At 45.5% G+C, this 21,876-nt stretch overlaps 1 protein-coding gene across 1 annotated transcript in view; it reads left to right on the plus strand.

The window, feature by feature from the left end:
- LOC148220041 (endogenous retrovirus group K member 8 Gag polyprotein-like) overlaps positions 1-2,956 on the plus strand; it is a 40,869-nt gene extending 37,913 nt beyond the window's left edge. The window contains exon 4 of the mRNA XM_088155769.1: positions 2,942-2,956. Within this exon, the coding sequence (XP_088011895.1) occupies positions 2,942-2,956 (15 nt within the window). The remainder of the gene's footprint in view (positions 1-2,941) is intronic.
- Positions 2,957-21,876: the final 18,920 nt, after the last annotated feature.

The raw sequence follows: 21,876 nt of genomic DNA on the forward strand, positions 1-21,876 counted from the left end.
ATGTTTGTGTATTAACAGGTGCTAAACCTAATTGGATCCCAGCCAAGTGGGTCAAGCCTTGGATATCAAAGATTGAGGAAACTGGAGAAGACACGGAGCCAAATTCAACGGTGGACGAATAGAGTGCAAGATCTCATCCCGATCCTAATCATTATTCTCAAGGAACCAATAAGAACACACCCTAATATCCCAGACTTTCCAGATGTGATTGATTTGTCTAGACTAGTACAGAAATATCTTAGGTCTAGAATACAAGAAGTATTATTTCCTCGTTGCGGTTGTGTAGTATGGAAATTAGGAACTTTCTTATGTGGAAATTGTAAAAGGGAGTATAACTCCAGTGATATTTATACTTGCTTTTTGGGATGTAATGAATGTCAGGAACGCCAATCAGTAAGACCTTTAGAATCACTTAGAAAGTGGTTAAAACTGCCTGACTTAACTGTTAGTGAAGCTATAAGCCTATTTGAATCAATAGAAGAAAGGAATTTAACATTGCATGCGTGGTATATTTTAAATTATACAAAGCTAGTTGAGACTGCTTGGTGTACTATTATTATATCTAGCCAATATACTGTTGCCTGCAAAATCCATAGCAATAATGATGCTAATTAAGCTACTAACACTATGTTTGACTCTTACCCAGTGCTTTTCGCAATCAATCAACCTCCCTCAAGAGAACTTCTGGATCGCTTGGGCCAACAAAACTGGTAACACAAATTTTTGTTTACATCTTAGTGCAGCCACTGACCCATTCAAAACTTGCCTCATTGGGTCACCGGTACAACCACAAGAAATCACTATAGCCCTCCCTATCAATTGCTCAGAAGTAAAAAACAACAGTCACTGCCTGGCAAAAATAATCAAATCTCTAAATACAACCCTGCCATGGGATCCTCAAGAGTTAAATTTACCAGACAGCCGAAAAGCAAATCACTCCGGATGTGTGTATTTTGGGCAGACTAGTTGGAACATTAACGAATCTAAAAAACAAGTCTGGCTAACCCCTCGTAAGTTTTACAATAGTAGTGAACATTGTGGATCATCCCCCTATGGGTGGGGTTCAGGTCATATTTACTTAGACATTTCTAAGCCCCTTTCCCTACCTCAAGGTCTATATTTAATCTGTGGAGATAGAGCCTGGCAAGGAATACCTAGCATGCTGGACAGCTAAACAGGCCAATGTCACTACACAAGTTCTGTCCCAAATGGCTCAAGATATGAGTAGTCTCCGACAAGCTATTCTTCAAAACAGAGCAGCTATTGATTACCTTTTGTTGGCCCAAAGTAAAGGCTGTGAAGATTTTGAAGGAATGTGTTGTTTTAACTTGTCCGATCATAGTGATTCAATCCATAAGCAGCTAGAATGGCTTCAAGATCACGCTAAGAAGATTACTGTCAATCACAACCCCCTTGATGACGGGTTAATGTCTTTTGGGATTTCTGCATGGGTAAAAGATATCCTTAAGATAGGAATTATTATTGTACTAATTGTAGTAATTGTGTTATGTATGGGACCTTGCATCATCCAGTGTTTTTCCTTTCAAATTCGACGTATTGCCAATGCTGTTTTTGAAAAGAAAGGGGGAGATGTTGGCGGCCTAATAGGAGCTCTGGCTCTGCAGCCTGTCTATAGAAAACTACTTAGTTATGTTAAAGGTCTGTTCAAGGTTACGGTGTCCTTGGCGTGACTATAGGAGAAAAACAAAATCATAAATTTTAACGCTGAGATAAGCAAGAACAAAGGAAAAGACATCTGGGGAAGCAAGATCCTGTTTAGTTGACATACCATGTCCACTTCAAAGAGTATCTTACGCAACAACTAGACTGTAGAAAGATAGATCTTAGATGAACCAATAGAATTACTATTAACATATATACGTCTTTTGTGTAACCAATTGTACTCTGTGTAACAAACTCTAAGTAACCACTGAAAACGTATAAAAATCATCTCTTTGTTAAAAATAAAAACTCTGCATTCATATTGAGTGCATGTTATTGATTCCTGTTCTCCAGCATGAAGGCCCCAGCAAACACTGCTTACATAAGAGGTCAAATTACTGTCTTCCATGTTAGTTCTGCACTGTGCTCAGCGGAGCCTTTCTGGTTTATTGGCCTTTGACTTGGACATAAAGCTGAGTCTTGATTCAAGAAAAATCAATATTCACACTTGTTTTCATTTACACGGACATTTGCTTGGTCTCCTAAACAAAGAGAATGATGGGGAATTTATGTAGGTGTTCAGATAGGTAACATTCTCTTTCTGCAACCTGGCATTGTATTTTCACTTGGTCTGTTACCTCGGGCTTTGTTTTAACGGCTCAAATTATTAGGAAGAGTAACAAACCTCCAGCTCTAGCCACAGTCCCACTGCGAAGTCTGTGAAGGTATGTGCATCTGCCCCTCAGGTACATAGTGCTCTTCTAATGTGCCTCTGATCGAGCAGGTAGGAAAGACTGTTGCATTTCCTAGATGCATTGTAAATGGTACATTCCGTGACCCCTGCTATGCTCTGTAGCTTGGTCCCTCTCCCCTCCTGGCCATACAGGGCTGGCTGGGATCCAATTTCTCCCTGCCCCCCTTTTCAGACCCTAGAAAAGATCTGTGCCCCCTGACCTCTGTCTCTTTCTCTCTTGCTCCCTCTTTAACTCGCTACCCACGAGAAATAAACCCTGTAACTTCATCAGGGAAAAGAGCCTCTTGTTTTCTAATTTATAACCATGAGGCAAGGGCCCCGGGAGCCATCACCCTAACACCTGAGCTAGACCAGAGGAAGGGCGAAGAACCCCATTTTAGGGCTGAGAAAAAGCCTCAGTTGGCGCCCAACTTGAATGGTCTCTACAGAGCACCCCACGTCTGGCTGTGACTCCTATTTTCGGGATTCAAGAAGCCTTGGAGCTGATAAACTAGCTTAAATTTCTTTAACCTGCATTTTGCGCAGTTCGATGACCTTTAAGCACGAACTGGGAGCCTGTCAGAAGCCCAGGCAGGTCGGTTCTGGACGTAGACCCACTACAGTTACTCAGATGCCTCTGCCTGCAAGAAAAAAAAAGGTGAGTGGAAGCCTCCTTTCACGGCGGGTGGGTTCCTGGAGTTCCACGGGGGGTTCTCACCGGTGGCATTTGGCCAGCGGGGCACAGCTCTCGAGGAGAGAGACCGCGCGGGCGTGTGCGCGGCGGGCCCGCGGCTCAGTGTGCCTGCGGCCACGTGGTGTGGAGCACAGACTGGTGGGGCTGGACGCAGTCACCCAGACACAGCAGCAGGCAGGCAGCTTTGATCGGTTTCAAAGCGGTGGCACGGAGGTTTTTTTTGCGTTTTTTTGCTGTTTTTGCGGCGGGGTCAGTCCCTACAGCGCTGCGGGCGCCACGTGGGTTTTACCGACAGAAACGGCAAAATTAACATCGGCTCTGCAGCCAGTAAAGCCTGAAAACCGTAGTGTACCTGGCACGTTTTAACAACTAACTCTCTTCATGTGTTTTTAACTGTAGTGGGGTAGATATAGTGGCAAATTGTTAAACATCATGGGCTTACAGTAATCTGCCTTACAAAAGAGCATAAGAAACCAACTAAGGGAAATATTAAGTTCAGGAAATATTTTAATATGTAAGAAAAAATTAGCCCGTTTTGCCAGCTGGCTGTCTTTTGAAAAATCTGACCTTGAATTGCAAAATATGAATTCGATTTCATTTTGGGATGAAATAGGGGATTTATTAACTTTAAAAGTGGAAAATGGAGATAAAACAGCTTCTGTATTCCTCCCGATTTTCTTACAAATTCGGAAACTTAATTCAGACAGAAAACAACAGACAGCAGCAGCAAAACGGTTCAGACTCACCTTCCCTTTCCCCAAAACCCTATAACCCGGACCTGGAGGGGACCCACGGGTCTCCCTGGGGGGTGCAGGGCGCCCAGCACGGCTGTGGCTGCTCTGAGTCCCTGGGTCCTCCCCGGTATCCCGGTTCTCATAATTTTTCGAAAATTGTCAGCCCTTCTTCCTTGTTCCCTTCCCCTCTGGGCAAGGGCCACGTGGCTACGCCTGAAGGTGTCGGGGTCCCAGATAGCTCCAGCCATGCGATACAGCCCGTAGCGGGGGGCCCCATATGGTGGCAGCCACGTGTCTCCTCCTTCATTCCGAAACCCCCTTCACCCTCCGGTCCCTGCCCCTAAGCCTGTCCCCTCCCATATCCCATCCCCGCCCTCGGCTCCACTGTCCCCTCCCCCCTCCAAGACCAAGCCCTGCAAGGCACCCAGCGACCCCGCCCACAGGTGTTGCAACCCTGGATCCCACCACCCCTCCCCCGCTCCGGTTTCACATTCCTTCCCTCCAAGCTGCTGAGGGGTGGGGGAGGGCAGTGGAGCCCCTGCAGAGTTCAGTGCTGGTGGGGGTGGGGAGGGATCAGCTCACAGCCCCTACGGAACGGTTAGTGTTTCCATGGTGGGGGGGGGGGGGGGGGGGGCAGCCCCCCGGTCCGGGTGGGGGGGGATGCCCAGCCCTGATAGTCCACACCAGGGAAAAGAGTATATACCATCAGTTGCTCCTGTAGTTTATCTTGGTAAGAGGAATGGTAGAAGTAGTTATCAACCTTTGTCCTATCAAGATAAAAAAGGAAATTTGTAAAGTACAGAGAGAATTTGGTAGAAATAGTGAAATCTTTAAAGGCATGATGAGAGCCACCTTTAACTCAAACTAACAGGTTCCATATGATATCAAAGAGCTTTTCCGATGTCTGTTAACTCCTTCAGAATATGATCTATGGGTAAGCCTGTGGAAAAGATCTTTGAAAGTGCTTTTACTAGAGCTTTTAAAAAGCTCAGATAAGGCAAAAGATGGTGAAAATAATGACATAACATATGAACACCTATGTGGGGAAAAGGATTGGCATTGCCCCGAAAGCTAAAGCAGAGTACTATCCAAGTCTGTCCTGGATAAAATATGCAATGTTGCAGAAAAGGCTTTTAATCAATTACCAACAGTAGATACTAAAGGCAGTTATGTTAACATTAAACAGTTTGCTTCTGAGAATTTCTTACAGTTTGTGGACCGCCTTCGTGTGCAAGTGGAAATACAGGTGTCTGATCCAGTGGTACAAGCTGAATTAATTAAAGAGATGGCTCAGAGGAATGCTAACGATACCTGCCGTAGGGTTATTCTTGGCCTTCCCCTCGAGCCAGCACCTAGCTTAGCACAGATGATAGAAGCCTGCGTCAGGGAAGAAGAACTGCTCAGTGCACACAAGAGAAATCCAGGACTGGCACACCCAAAGAGCACGGCACCTGTAACACCTGAAGCCAAGAAGCAACCAATGTCACCAGAGCAGCTGCAGCACATCCTCTGCTTCCAGTGCAAGCAGACAGGACACTTTGCCAGAGACTGTCCACACAACCAGAAACAGAAGAAGACCAACAAACAAAAAAACTAGCTTTACAGCGCGTACCTGCCATTAACACAATAGCGCGCTCGGCTATAAATACTGAGGGGTCCACACTCGCAAAAGACTCTCTCTTAATAAAGAAAAAGGGGGAGGATGGGATAGAGGGTGTGGGGATGCATGGCACTCAAAATATTAAATGTTCAATTAACAAGGTTTGGAAGCCACTAGGCCATTTTAGGCTTATGACTACAAAAGGTTTTCATTTCAGGTCACATGATTGGACAGTCATTACAGTGGACTTACCTAACAGTACACAGGACGTGATGTTAAACCACATGAAACTGGACAGTGAGTGCTTTGTTGTCAGTGACACAGCACACACACCCCCAGAGATTGAGGTAGCTCCCATGACCATCAAGGGAAGCATAACTGGCCTCATTCTCCTGGCACGATGTCCTCTACCACCATATTACCTGGTTGAGGGACAAATCCTTGCCCAGGCCATTCATGTTTCAGCGGAGTTCCCAGTAGATGGAAAATCACGTGAAGTCTACTGGGCAGAAGTGGTGGGTGAGGAGAAACCTTCACTGGCATGCAACCTAACCCGTGGATGAGATCACCTCCATGTGGAGGGGGTACTGGACACAGGTGCTGATGTGACTATCATACCTGAAAGGATGTGGCCGTCACATTGGGAACTTCAGCCTGTGGCAGGCAGAATCCAGGGTGTAGGAGGAGTCAAATTGGCAAAAATATCAGAAAGCATCGTGCAAATTGAGGGGTCGGATGGAAAATTGGCTAGCATCCATCCATTTCTTACAGACTATAAATGCCCTCTATGGGGAAGAGACACCATGTCCCAGTGGGGGGTGAAATTAATTATTCCTAAAACTCCTCGGGATTTTTAGAAGCGGCCACTGTGGGGCGCCCTACCCAAAAGTTGAAATGGCTAGATGATACCCCAAAGTGGGTAGCACAGTGGCCGATGAGTAAGGAGAAGCTCAAGGCGCTTGAGGAGCTTGTGGAGGAGCAATTGGCTAAAGGCCACATAGAGGAGACTACAAGTGCGTGGAATTTTCCGGTTTTTGTGATAAAGAAACCGGGGAAGGACAAGTGGAGGCTGATCCACGACCTCCGGGAAATAAACAAAGTAATTGAGGTCATGGGGTCTCTCCAACCTGGAATGCCTTCTCCAACAATGAATCCCAGAGATTGGCAATTGACTGTTCTAGACATCAAGAACTGTTTCTTCCACATTCCCCTACACCCAGAGGATGCCCCACGGTTCGCCTTCTCGGTTCCTACCATCAATCAAGAAGCCCCAATGAAGCGCTACCACTGGAAGGTTTTGCCCCAGGGATTAAAATGTAGTCCCTCCATCTGCCAGTGCCATGTGGCCTCATTGCTGTCCCAGGTGCGTGCCCAGAGAGGGGGGGGCCAATATCCTTCATTACATGGATGATGTGCTAGTGTGTGCACCCGATAACTCTCTACTCCAAGACACACTTGACCTAGTGGTTAAAGTTTTAACCTCTGCTGTATTTGAATTGCAGGAGGACAAAGTCCAAAGGATGCCACCTTGGAAGTACCTGGGCTTGGAAATTACTGCACGGACCATTGTTCCGCAGAAATTGGAAATTAATTGTAATCCAAAAACCTTAGCAGATCTCCATTCCCTGTGTGGGTCATTGAATTGGGTTAGGCCCTGGCTAGGCCTCACTAATGAGGACCTAGAACCTCTCTTCAATTTATTGAAGGGGGAGAGAGAGCTGCTTTCTCCCAGGGAACTGACCGCAGAAGCAAAGGCTGCAATCAAAAAGATACAAAAGGCCTTAGGAGAGAGGCAAGCTCACCGTTACCAGCCCGAGCTGCCCTTCAAATTCATTGTCCTAGGAAAACTGCCACACTTACACGGGTTAATATTCCAATGGATCCAGGGGCAGAGAGAGTCACTCTTAATCATAGAGTGGGTCTTCCTCTCCCACCAAAGATCCAAAACTATCACTAAGCCACAAGAGTTAATAGCTCAGCTGATTCGGAAAGCAAGGATCAGACTGTGTGAACTAGCTGGCTATGACTTCACATGTATTCACCTCCCTGTTAAACTGTCTGAGGAGGGAAGCAACTCTCCTGAAAGATTGACTAAAGAGATGTTTGAGCACTTGCTCCAGAGCAATGCCAGTCTCCAATTAGCCCTGGACAGCTATAGAGGACAAATATCAGTCCATGCCCCGTCTCACAAGCTGTTTAATGAGGAATTCCACCTCATTCCTCGTGAGAAGAGAAGTCGGAGACCACTCAAAGCTCTCACAGTGTTCACGGATGCATCTGGGGCGTCCCACAAGTAGGTGATGACTTGGAGAGATCCTCAAACTCAGCATTGGGAAGCTGATGTTGAGTTTGCGGAGGGATCACCCCAGGTAGCCGAACTGGCAGCAGTCGTGAGAGCCTTTGAGAAGTTCTCAGAGCCAATCAACTTGGTAACAGACTCAGCCTATGTAGCAGGTGTAGTGTCCCCAGCAGAGCAGGCAGTGCTCAGAGACCTCAAAAATGAGCAGCTTTTCAGGTTGCTTTCCAAACTAATTTATTTGATTTCTCATAGAGAACATCCGTTCTATGTGATGCATGTGAGATCACGCACAGATTTGCCAGGCGAAATTGCAGAAGGGAACCATCAGGCAGACTCCCTTGCAACCCCAGCAGAACAAGCAACCCCAGCAGAACAAGCATGCCTTCCTGACATCTTCCAACAGGCAAAGCTGAGCCACCAGCAGTATCACCAGAATACACCAGGTCTAATGCGTCAGTTCCAGCTAACACGGAGTCAGGCTCGAGCCATTGTGGCCACCTGTCCCAACTGTCAGCTGTACACCATGCCCTCATTGGGCATGGGGGTTAACCCCAGAGTTCTTGGTAGTTGTGAAGTATGGCAGACAGACATCACACACATTTCTAGTTTTGGTCGCCTCAAATATGTGCATGTTAGCATTGACACGTATTCAGGCGCAGTCTATGCCTCTGCCCATGCAGGAGAAAGGGCAATGCTCGCCAAACAACACCTAGTGCAAGCCTTTTCAGTATTGGGGTTCCCTAAGGAAATGAAAACTGATCAGGGCGCAGCGTATAAGTCCAAGGAGTTCCTGGAATTCGTCCAGCAGTGGGGAGTGGAACATAAAACTGGCACCTCCCACTCCCCCACAGGCCAAGGTATAGCTGAGCGAGCTAATCAGACTCTCAAGCAGGTTTTGGCTAAACAGAGCAGTTCAACTGTGTGGATGTCTCCACAGCAGTATCTCTGCAAAGCCATGTTTACTATCAATTACCTGAATTGTTCATTTGAGAACATGAGTCCACCTGTGGTATGTCACTTTAACAGTGGTAAACAGTTCAAGTTATCCCAACATCCTCCAGTTTTGATTAGGGACCCAGAAACCTGGGAAGTCAAAGGTCCCTATGAGCTCGTTACCTGGGGGCGTGGCTATGTGTGTATATCCACTCCCTCAGGCCCTCGGTGGATTCCCCAAATGTGGGTGAAACCATATGTTCCCAAACATCCTGCTCCAACTGAGGGGAACGAGGAGCAGGTGGCTGTGGCTTCAAAAAGAAGACGCCGCCGGAAAAAAAGGTAAAAAATCTTCATAGAGGGTGACATTGCGGCAGATAGAGACTTTTAACAGGTTTTATAATGTTTGTCTTTCATTTTAGAAAAAAGGTTTTCTTCTCTCAGATGAACCCCATCCAAGCTGTCTTCCTGTTAACACTGAACAGTCTGGCAGCTGCATGGATCATCCCTCAGCCACGTCAGAACATCTGGCTGACCCTGGCACAAACGCTCCAACAAGAAAACATATGTCTGTCCACAGCAGCAATATCAAACCTTATGTCCACTTGCCTGGTAGGAATCCCATTGAAGGCTGGAGAATATTCAGCCAGTTTTAAAACACACTTGTCCAATGAAATTCCTGAGTCACACACCATTTCATCACACAAAAATCATAGGCAGCAAGCTGGGGTAAGTAAGAACCCCATAGAGGAGTTGCTGCCAATTTCCCAAATCAACTCAGGAACCCCATTAACTAGAGCTGTTAGGTTCCTACCCAGCACAATATTGCATTCACTTTAGGATCTTCCCAAAACCTTCTAGCATAAAGGTATTCCACAACATAATGCAATATCGTGGGGAATTCTCTGCCAAAAGGTGGTGCAATACTATAAGCCATATTGCAGCTGACACCCCAACTTATTCAAGCCCCAAAAGCCTCCCTAAGGGATTGTTCTTAATTTGTGGAGACCGGGAGTGGGCAGGGATTCCTTCTCGGCTCTTAGGAGGGCCATGCACCTTCGGTCGGTTGTCCCTGTTGGCACCCAACGAAACCTTAATAGACGATTGGACTCACAAAAACAAATCAGGTAATAAAATCCAAAAAAGATGTGCAGACAATTTGGACCCAAACTGTGATTCTGAATTTTTCCATTGGGCCAAGTACAAAAGAATTGCTGTGTCCCTGTTTCTTCCGTGGGTTGCAGCAGCTAAAGCTCTAGGCGAATTGGGCCACCTAGAGTGTTGGGTAGACAAACAGGGAAACTTAACATCCACCGCAATCAGCTCCCTCCTAGAAGATGAGGAAATTACCAGGCAGGCCACACTACAAAATCGTGCTGCTATAGATTTTCTCTTGCTACTGCACGGACATGAGTGCCAGGAATTTGAAGGACTTTGCTGTATGGACCTGACCTCAAAAGCTCCTAACATCCATGCTGCCCTCCGAAACATGAACAACTTAATTGGACAAGTGAAGCAAGAATCTGAAGATTGGTTCAATGGACTGTTCAAAAGCTGGGGACTCACAGGGTGGTGGACATCTATAGTCGAAACAATTATGTTAATTTTTCTTATTCTTTTCCTTGTAATAACGGCGTTCGGGATCCTACGTCACTTAGTTTTCAAGGCCATTAATGGTCTCATTCCCTCTACCTCAGTAGTCAATCACATAGAAATGAAAAACTTAGAACAATCTAACCCTCCCACCAACTGCAAGTGGTGGGCAACATCATAATTTGAATGAAACTAATATCCTTCTTTCAACTTTGTTAAACAAAAAAACGGGGATATGGTGCATTTCCTAGATACATTGTAAATGGTACATTCCGTGACCCCTGCTGTGCCCTGTATCTTGGTCCCTCTCCCCTCCTGGCCATACAGGGCTGGCTGGGATCCAATTTCTCCCCGCCCCTCTTTCCAGACCCTAGAAAATGTCGGTACCCCCTGGCCTCTGTCTCTTTTTCCTCTCTTTTCTCCCCCTCCCTCTTTCCCTCGCTACCCACGAGAAATAAACCCTGTAACTTCATTAGGGAAAAGAGCCTCCTTTGTTATCTTATTTACGTCCATTAGGCAAGGGCCCCGGGAAACTTCACCCTAACACCTGAGCTAGACCGGAAGAAAGGTGAAAAACCCCATTTTAGGGCCAAGTAAAATCCTCATGATGGAGTCGCCCATATTCCTTTGTCAGTTTTGCTAATTCAGTGGCAGAATATGGGATTTCTTTGTAGAAATATTTGGTACAAAATCATCAGGACCAAGATAAGTATACTGTGTTTTAACCATAGGTCTCAATTTCGGACAGCAGTGTTCCCCAAGATTTTTCATTATAGTTAACTCCTTTTGGGGATAAATTTGATTAATGTGCACAATCTCCTTCTCTTCTGTTTCTGCGTGTGTTTCATTCTGGTTTACTTTTTTGGTACTTTCTTCTCTTGGGGCAGCCTGTAGCAAATGATTTTCATCTCGCAACAAACGGTTCTCATTGCTTTCTTGATCTAATTGTTTTTGCAGAATTTGAACAAGATTTTGCAAAGAATCTATAATTGTACTTTCTTCACTAACTCGCTTAAAGCGAGTTTCTATGGCTGCCGTAAGACAAGCTCCCAAAACTGAGCAGAGTATGGTTTTATTTTTGCCCAGTTTGAACTCTGATTCATGTTGCCAAGAATATATTCTATCAGTCACATTCTCCAGATTAAACCAATTACTGTTCGCCCATTCCTCCCCACCTTGGGACGGTCTGGCCCTACACTTAGCTAATAGAGCATAAAATGCAGCTTTATCTGTTACGGTGGAATTCTCAGTCATTTTGTGTAGGGATAAGTAAAAACCACAACAGGGAGGTCTATTGCTTAAGTTACCACACACAACGAAACAGCTTTCACTGTGTGCCCCCCTTCGTGGGTGAAGAGACCAAACTACTTGGGAGGCACTCCTTAGTTACAAAACACCAGGTTGTCTCTTCACTACACCAAGTATCAAAAACATCATAAAAAACAACAACAACAACAACAACAGTGTCCCGCCTTTTGCACCAGTAGATCTTTTGTGAAATTCTGTCGACAGAGCCCTCAAATGAGTCTGGGGATGCTCCACACCAAGGTGTCTGCAGTCTGCGGGAAATCAGAAAAACCCCCCTTGCTTTCTAGACAGGCTCACCCATCCAAGGTGGCCAGCTAGGTGAGGCTGGAGTAAGACTTCCTTCCCCTGATACAGACTACAGACAACCTTGCATCCCTTCTGTCTGTAAGAAAATCCTGTCCGTGACGCCAATTTAATGTCACGATCCGCTATTAATACAGAGCGGGGGTCGTGATGGTTCTTTTGATCTTAAAGGTGCAAACAGGCAAAGTGCAGGGGACAAAATCAGTTTATTCAACAGCAGAAAATCAGTTTATTCAACAACAGCAATGCATTTCTTCAAATGCCAACAACTCAGTTACGGTAAGGGGGAGAGGTATAGGAAACAAAGTATAGGGAGAGGGGAAGGTAAGAAAGGGATGGGAAAATAGCTTCCAACAGACGAGACGGGCATCCTCACGGGTCATCTGATAGACGGGTCTTCGTCAGTGGAGAGATCTCAAAGGGTCTTTCTCAGAGGATCGCTCTTTTATAGTCCTTCTCCAAAGCGAGTGGCCTCTGGCCAAGTGGTTGGAAGATTTATGGACCATTGTGTGGTGCTGCAGGAGGCAGGTACGGTCAAGCACTCTTCAGTTGGTGGTACAACACAAACTCTGGTTGGAAACGCTCCTTGAAAGACGAGCGAGAGCGTCTTTCCGGGTGCATTGCATTGAGTGAGAGCTGGCTAGGGACTTTGCACTCGGAGCCAAGGCAACAGGGCGTGCTTGCCCTCAGAACTGAGGACAAGCTGTTGGGCAGAACTGAAACTGACCGCTGGAGTTCAGTTCTGTCTGGACGACAGAAGGCGAAGAACGAAGCCGCAGGGCACTGGGCTGGCGAGAGCAGTGCAGCAAAGAGCACACGAGCAGCCACATAGCTCCTTCACAATCACTTTCACTTCTCAGTGCTCTTGCTGCTTGGAAAAATCGCACACAGCCATTGCACGCCAGGTCTAAAGCTGAGCCAGTGCCCTTCCTCACACCTTTGTTGTGGTGTACTCCATGCAGCTAGAGCGAAGCGAGAAGGACGCGAGGAAGAAGAAGTCGTTCTTAAAGTAGCCCTCTGTCAAGCAGTGCTGAAAGGGCGCATACCACACGTCGTCTCGCTGCCCTCTCTTCTACATACTTGCAGCACCCTTTGCCTACTTGCGAAAGTTGCTACCAAAACTGAGGGGGCCAGATTGAAGAGGCAGTGCCTAGGTTCACCTTCTATTATTGCACGTAAGCCACGTCCAGCTCCTCGCTGCACTCTGTATTTCCCTTCTCCGCGGCATTTACCGTGGTGCTCTCTGCAACTCGACGCCTAGAAGTGACCGCCAATGTTTCAAAAGCGGGCTGCAAGGGTACCAAGGAGCAGCACAAGCAGCAGTGCTTCAGCTTGCTCCTTCTCACTGCCGAGGGCACTTGGGAGGGCAAGCGAAAGGCAGCCACCTTCCTCTCCTAGTAGCCTGTAACGTGGTGTGTGAGGTTTCTGGGGACCTCCAGGTGCCTCTTGTGCACCCACACTGTCAGGCTACTTCTTTTATGTAAAAAGCAAATCAGCTAATAGTAGCTGTAAAGTTATTTATTGCAGAAGCACATCAGTCTCTAATGCAGAGTCAAAGCTAACAAAGTCCATTCCAGGTTCTAGCTCAAAGTCCCAAACAGAAGCAGAAGCTCCTCGTGGTCCCAGCAGGGCCGGAGGAGCCCGGAAGCTCCTATCTTCTTCTCGGGTCTTGATGTCAGCGGTGAAAACAAAAGCAGATCAAAAGCTGTGGCATAAAAGCAATGGCTAAAAGCAATGTCTCTTTCCAAGCCTCTTCTTTTATGGAATCTTACGAGCAGACTAAGACGTAGAATCGGACCAGACTCGGACCAGTACTTCTTAACCTATTAGAATTCTAATTTCTTAACAGGCCAAGCTACCTATAAATTACATTCATGGCCTATCTTGTTCTAACTGAAAAATGTAAGCAATATTCTTAACTCTATTATGTCTAAAGCTAAGTTCTTGTAGCCTCTAAGAAAACACTAGCATGTTTTTCAACCTTCACTAGAACATGTACTACTCTTTGTCATCTAAGACCTTTTGCTCACTAAAAGCACTTAAAACTTATTCAATTTACTTACTTATTTTCTTTCTCTTATGTTATAGCTTAAGTCTACACCTCTGCCTTATAAGTAAGAGGCCTAATATACTTCAATCCATCCAAAGGATTCAACTCAATCCCTGCATTCTGATCTCTCCCTGAAGGATTCATAGAAAATCCTGACTTACTGATTCCAACATCTCCCCCTCCTCTTTGGACCATAAATATCCCCTCAACAGATCTTTCAATTATCCGTCGAATACATCGGAAAAGACGGGGCACCATAATTAGTACCAGTATTATAATAACTAAAACATATAAACCCATTTTTAAAAGCTTCTTTGCCCACGACATCACGTCTAATCCATTAAACAAATCATCTAACCAAGTTCCATCATCAATTTTGATGTTTGCCACACCTTCCCTAAGCCGTTGTATACTTTTATGAATGGATTCTGAATGATCAGATAAATTCATGCAACACATTCCGTCAAAATCTTCACATCCATAGCCATGTGCTAACAAAGGGAAATCAATTGCAGCTCTATTTTGCAAAGTTGCATGTCTATTACTGCTAACATCCGTTAACATATCACTCATTGCAAGGCAAGTAACATTGGTCTCTCTACTCAACCAGCACTCCAATTGATCTAATTGCTTCAATGCCACTGCCGAACTAAGTTGTGGCAAAAGAAGAGACGATGGAAGTCTCTTCCCAAGACCCCAAGGTGTAAAATCATCCTTGCAGTCTGGTTTGTAAAGATGGGTAAATCTCCTCACTCTATGCTTCATAGACTTCTTCATTTTGGTTGCTAGCATAGTAAGTTTTCCAATACTACATGGTCCACCTTTGATGTGCGTCGGGATGGCAGGCCAAACTCTGTCCCCACAAATAAAAAACATCCCTCGTGGCAACTGATAAGTAACATTATTAAACGTCAATTGGACCAAAAAAGTCTGATTACACCAAAATGTTTGATTTTTATAAATAACATGATGGGGAGAAACATCTTTAATTAAAGCTCGATTTTCTTCTGTGTAGTTAAACACAGCACAAAAGTTCATTTTCACAGAACCAAAAATGTCCAATTCTTGTGGCTCTGAAATTGTTTCAGGAAGATGGGGAACCCACCACTCCCACGTACTAACAGGGGTTTGAAGGTCCCATTTTGGCGTTCCTGCCAAAGGTCCTCGTATAGCTCTATCAACTTCTATGGGAATTGGACAAACATCCACAGTCACACCAACTAAACAAGTTGAAAATGGCTTCTCCGGGGTTGTGTTGGACAGACATATAGTATCCAGACTGGTCACATTAGCTAATGTCACCCAAACATTCGTCTTAGTCTGGCTAATTGGCAAATCTGTACTACTAATAGTAAACAAAGCAAAGCAATAAAAGCACAGCATAAAATGAAAACCCATATTTCCCTAAACTAATACAAAACAAAATTCTACAATACTACTGATTCCCCCTCTTTAAAAAAAAAAAAATAACAGAGCACACAGTCTTCTTTAGATAAAGCATGAGATATCAGGCGTGCATAAAGATCTTTAACAGTTCACGTTTGTGTGCCCGCTTCTTCACTGGAGGAGTGGGTAGTGCTTTCTTGCTCTTGGAAAGGTTTCACGTTCTTAGCTGGAATCCACTTCGGTCCTGAATCTGTGGAAATACAAGCAAAACCCTTGCCCCAAGTTATTAAAGGAAATGGGCCTTCAATTTTCCCAGTTTCTTAATTTTTGATCAAAACTGGAGGATTTTCTTTCAATTTTGCCCGTGTATTGTTATAGAAATGCCTAAAAATCGGTGGGTCAAGCTCTGTAGGAGAGCTATTAAAAAAATTATAAACATACAAGGCTTTACTCAATCTCATTTGCGGTGTGGCTTGTGCCAATCCTCCTTTCTGCTGATCTAAGATACGTTTTAAAGAGCGATGCGTTCTTTCAACAATTGCTTGACCCGTGGAAGAATGAGCGATACCAAAAACATGTCGAAAAGCCCAATCCATCAAAAAATCAGACAATCTTTTGGCCTTATATGCTGGGCCATTGTCAGTTTTTATCTCCTGAGGCACACCCAATGAAGCAAAAGCTTGCAAAAAATGTTGACACACCTGGTTAGCTGTCTCCCCTGTATGAAGGGAGGCATAAACTGCACCTGAAAAAGTGTCCACTGACACATGGATGTTTTTAAACTTCCCAAATGATGGGTACTTAGTAATATCTGTTTGCCACAATTCAAGGCTGTGTAACCCTCGTGGACTGACTGCTCCTGTGGAGACAGGAGGTTGAACCAATTGACAGTCAGGACAGGCACTTATAATTGCCTTCGCCTGATCTTTAGAAAGGTGAAAGGTCCGCACAAGTGCTTGAGCATTTTGGTGAAAGAAGGCATGACTCAATTTTGCTTGCTCAAAAATGTTGGGCAAAGTATTAACAGCAGCCACTGTCAGCTCATCAGCTCTAGCATTCCCTTCTGCCAGAAATCCTGGAAGTGAAGAATGAGCCCTAATATGGGAAACAAAATATGGATTAGTTCTATTTTGCAAGATAGTATAAAGACATGCAAGGTATCGATATAAATCATCATTATTGACATCTTTTAGAATTGATCCCTCTATTCTTTTTACTATATTTGCTACATATGCAGAATCTGTGATCAAATTAAAAGGCTCTGGAAAAAGGTGAAACGTTCTAACTACAGCTGCTAACTCCACAACTTGATGTGAACCTTCCACTGACTGAATATCTGACTCCCATTCTTTAGTTTTTTCGTTTTGCCACGTAATAACTGACTTATGGGTTCTCCCTGAACCATCAGTAAACACTAATAGCTTCCAGAGGCACTTGACTTAAAATGGGCTTTTCCCTAAAATTTAATTTTGCTTGCAATAACTTGTGACTTGGGAAATGTATAGAACAAATACCCGAAAAATTTAACAACACAATCTGCACATCCTCTGACTTTTGCAATGCCCAATGAAAATACTCTCTCCTCAAAGGCAAGTAGATTATGGTAAAATCCCGACCTGCAATGGCCATTAACCTTTCCCTGGCTCTAATTACAATCTGAGCCAACACTTCCATCGTGGTAAAAATTGTCTTGGGAGACCTAGAAGATAAAAAGACCCATTCTATTATCAACAAAGGGTCCCCTTTCAGATCGTCCCACTGAAATATCAGTCCATATAACTGTTTGTTTCCCCCCAAAATTGCAAGAAAATAAGGCAATGAAGGCACACATGGATGAGCTTGTCTAGATTGAAAGGCTTCGGTGACCTTTTCAAGGGCTTTCTGAGCTTCAGGTGTCAAAGATCTAGGAGAAGTGATGTCACAATTCCCTCTAAGCAAGTCAAAAACCAGAGCAAGTTCATCATTGGTAATCCCTAAAGTAACTCTGATCCAGTTGATTTCCCCCAAAAGTTGCTGCAGATCTTGTAAGGTGTTGACCTTAGTTTGGAGCTGAATTTTCTGAGGCTTGATGGAATGCTCTGTCATTCTCCACCCTAAATACTTCCATGGTGAAACTTCTTGTATTTTTTCAGTGGATATTTCAAGTCCTGCTTCCTGAACTGCTGCAACAACATTATCACAAACCTCTTTTACTTCCTTTTGAGTCGAAGCTGAAATAAGCAAATCGTCCATGTAATGTAAAATCATTGCTCGAGGATGCTTTTGCCGCACAGGGGCCAAAGCCTGAGCCACAAACCATTGACATATAGTAGGAGAGTTCTTCATTCCATGTGGCAGAACCACCCAGTGGTATCTTTGCAGGGGTTCTTGTCTGTTGATACTTGCAATAGAAAAAGCAAACCGTGGAGCGTCATCTGGATGGAGTGGGATATTGAAAAAACAGTCTTTTAAGTCAATAATAACAAGAGGCCAGTCTCTCGGGATCATTGAGAGTGAAGGGGGACCCGGTTGTAGTGGTCCCATGTCTTCTATTACTTCATTGATCTTCCTGAGGTCTTGAAGCAGCCTCCAGGCACTAGATGCTTTCTTGCGAATGACAAACATTGGTGAATTCCACAGACTCTTCGTCACTCTAATGTGGCCTTTTCGTAGTTGTTCTCTAATCAGTTCTTTAAGAGCACTCAATTTCTCTTCCTCCAGAGGTCATTGACTCACCCATACAGGATTATTAGTTTTCCAGGATAATTTTGGAGTGATAAATGCTGTCATGGCTTTTCACAAAAATCCACTTCCAGCCTTGCTCCCCACTGAGACAGCAGGTCCCTTCCCCAGGCTGTGATGGGTCTTTGCACCACAAAGGGACAGATGGCCGCTGTCTTCCCCGCTGGTCCTCTGACTGTGATCACGTATTCACTTCGTTGACAAACAGTGGCCCCTCCGATACCTGTAATAGGATCTAAAGGAGTAATTAAAGTCCAGTCCTTTGGCCAAAGCAAATAAGAAATCACTGTAACATCAGCACCAGTGTCCAGGAGACCTGTAATTTCAATAGTTTTGTTATTATGAGTTAGGCTGCAAGTCAGTTTTGGTCGGTTGCGGCCTATATGTTCCACCCAAAAAACATGAGAAGCTATATTCATGTTCCCAGTTGACATCTGTTGACCTTCAACAAGCTGCTCCTCTATATTAGGTGGCAAAGCAACAGCTGTAGCTATTGGAGTTCCTGCTGGAATGGTAAGTGGAAGGCACCAGGCTTGAACTAAAACTGTCAATTCTTCATTACAATTTGCTGAAACAATAGTCGGAAAAACCACAAGTCCCAAAATACGATTCCTTTCTTTACCTAGAATTAGAAAATCTTGTCTCCTTTGTGAAGTTCCTGTCACTCCTGTAGAAACAACTGCATGACAATTCTGTAAAAAGCAGGTTAATTTGCAAGTTGCCAGCTCGCATTGTGCCCCTGGGGGTAAAAGGGCTGGATCGTTGGGTAACTGACTGGCCACCCAGGGTATGATGGGGCCGGATAATTCATGTATCCTGCCCCAGGGAAGCCTCCTGGCTGCTGGAAAGCCACTATTTGTTTCGGCACGCGGTGGGGCGCACTCACTCTCCCGTTTCCCGTCAACAGATTCCCTTCAATATCATATTTAGAACAGCATTGGCTAGCTTGATGCTTCCCCTTTCTGCATCTTGGGCAACGACCAGCTGACTTTTTGCTCTCTGCTGGCTCTGGGCAATTCTTTATCAAATGTCCTGATTTTCCACATCCATAACATGATCCTTTAGAAGCCCCATCTTTCTGAAACTTATTATTTTGCAAAAGTCTGAACTAATATTATCAAGAGCCTTTGCAAGGTAATCATTATTCTCTTTAAGTTTTGCCCCAATCTTCTCTCCCATAGTATATGCTTGAAGAGTAGCTATATGTTGGGGAGTGCCAATCTTACTGCAAGCCTCTAGCATCCATGAGAGATCGGGGTTAGAATCTGGCAGGCTTTGAATAACTTTTTTTACACTCACTATTAGCATTCATGAAAGCAAGAGTTTGAAGCATCAGTGTACGGATTCTATCATCTTCACATTGCCTGTCCAGGGCCTGTGATAGGCGGTCAACAAATGTTGCATAGGGTTCTTTTGGCCCTTGTTTAATTTGCACAAAATCTCCCTCTCGGGTCCCCCCTGGCTGAGTCAGAAGCAAGGCTTTGCAGGCAGCCCTCTTAATATCATTGAGCACTGCTCTAGGCAAATCTACTGCATGGTCTTCAGTTCTATCATGTGGGGCTTCTCCTGCTAAATCTGCCAGTGTAAACTGAGCATTGGGACCCCCAGCATATCCTTCAATTAATTGATTTAAAAACCTTTTCCACCTTCCTTCCCACAAAATTAATTGCGATTCCGTCAACAATGCTCCAGCAATACAACGGCAATCATGCAGTGTCAAATCCACACTGTTAAACATTCCTCTCAATAATTGCCTAAAATATGGTGAGCCCAATCCATCCTCCTTCAATACCTTCCTCAGCTCCTTAACATCTTGATGATCTATTGGTTCCCATCTAGGGTTCGCTCCTCCTCTGCCGTATCTAACAGGCAGAGCTAATAACGGTTCAGTAGCTAAATTAAAATCTTTCTCTTTAATTGCTTGGTGCCTCATTGCTGTCCAATTTACAGAAACATGCTGTGGAGTCTTTGACTGAGAATCCTCAGGCTTAAAAACAGACGAACTTCTTTCCCCGTTTGAGTTTTCTGGCTTTGATGTTGGAACCTCTGATTTCCCTGGAACAGGACAATCAACTCCTCTCTTTTTCTCAACAGCCCACTGATCTTCCCTCTCACCCTCAAGCACGCCATCCGGCCCCTCCTCCCTCCAATTCCCCCTCTTCTTTGCCAACTCTGCCTCATCTATGGACACAGAAGGAGGGTGGACCCATGCAGGCACAGAAACCGCAGCACCGCAGCTAAGCGGGGGGGGGGGGAGGGGGGATCCCGATCTCCCGATCACATTGCCGGTCCGGCTGGGGGCGGGGACCGGCAACCCCGCCTCCGAGGGTGGGCAAGAAACACGACGGGGGGCGGGAATTGGCGACTCCGCCTGCGAAGGTGGGCGAGAAATCCGGCGGGGGGCGGGAACCGGCGGCTCCGCCTCCTTAGGTGCACAATGAACACAGCAACACGGGGCGGGTTGGGGACCCGCAGGTGCAGAAGACGCGACGGCTGCCCGACGCAAAGGACTGACGTCATGCGGCAGCCCTTGTTCGAAAACTTCCGCGCGGTCCCGATAAGTATGCAGAGATGGAAAACCCCCCGAACGCGCTCCCGAATCCAAACTCTAGGCATAAGATATGAAAGCCGACTGAGTCATTTGTGGAAAAGGCGCGTAAAAAGCCCGCATCGTCCCGGTGCAAGGTAGAAAAAAACCGCGGCGCAGCTACGGTTAAAGGAAGCGGCCCGCATGGCAGATACCTAGCACCGGCAGTCATGCCGTAAAAATCGCGACGTGCTTCCAGCGCAGCCAAAGCTGGCGCTGCCGCTCGACTCAACCGCGGAGGGGAGGGAAACTGACAATCACCCGAATCCCCGACACCGGAACCCGGTACAGAACCCGCAGCTCTTTCGCCCTCGAAACTCCGTTCGGGGGCCGGTGGGACAGAACCAGGTCCCACACTCTCAAAACAGGGCTCACTGTGTAACAATCGTGGCGGCGAGACCCCGAGATCGCGTTCAGGGCCATCCTCCCTAGCTGCAGGAGACCGCGGTGGGGTGACTGCCCGAGATCGCGGTGGGGGGGGGGGGGGGGGCTCGGTACCAGAATTTCCCTCAAAGGCTCGCAACGGCATCACAGAAGGGAGAGAGGAAACCTCTATATCGACAAGATTATGCATTAACAGAGAATCACTAACATTCTTCCAAGTTGGTAACAGCAACGGGGCTGTCTTATCACCTCGAGTGACATCTTCAAAAAGCTTAACTCCTATCTGATCCCAATAAGAAGCACTTAAGGCAGAATCAAGATCTATATCAGGAAACACACTATGAGCATATACTAAAAGCTCTTTCAACTTTTTTTCAGAAACGTTAAAACCATGCTTTCTTAATAAGAATTTTAAGTAATCAAAGACATATTTCTGCTCTTTTGGCATATTATTTCGCATTTCTCTAATTCTAAATGGCACTACTCTTCACCCCAAAGCTCACCTCAATATAAGACAGGCGATGAGAAGGTCCAGACCCAGCCCCCTTCGTCCACCTTTTAGGGGTGCTTGTTCCTCTCAGCAACTGGTGGGGAGTCCAGCCTTCTACTTGCCACACTCAAATGAGGGTTCCAGGGAGGCCCGACAGTAGATATAAAGCCTTGCAAAGCGAAGCGAAAGCACGGAACCAAACACGGGGCACCAAATGTGAGGTTTCTGGGGACCTCCAGGTGCCTCTTGTACACCCACACTGTCAGGCTACTTCTTCTTTTATGTAAAAAGCAAATCGGCTAATAGTATCTGTAAAGTTATTTATTGCAGAAGCACATCAGTCTCTAATGAAGAGTCAAAGCTAACAAAGTCCATTCCAGGTTCTAGCTCAAAGTCCCA

Source organism: Sturnus vulgaris, chromosome W (assembly GCF_052056855.1).
Source record: "Sturnus vulgaris isolate bStuVul1 chromosome W, bStuVul1.hap1, whole genome shotgun sequence".
In the NCBI taxonomy this organism is placed as follows: domain Eukaryota; kingdom Metazoa; phylum Chordata; class Aves; order Passeriformes; family Sturnidae; genus Sturnus; species Sturnus vulgaris.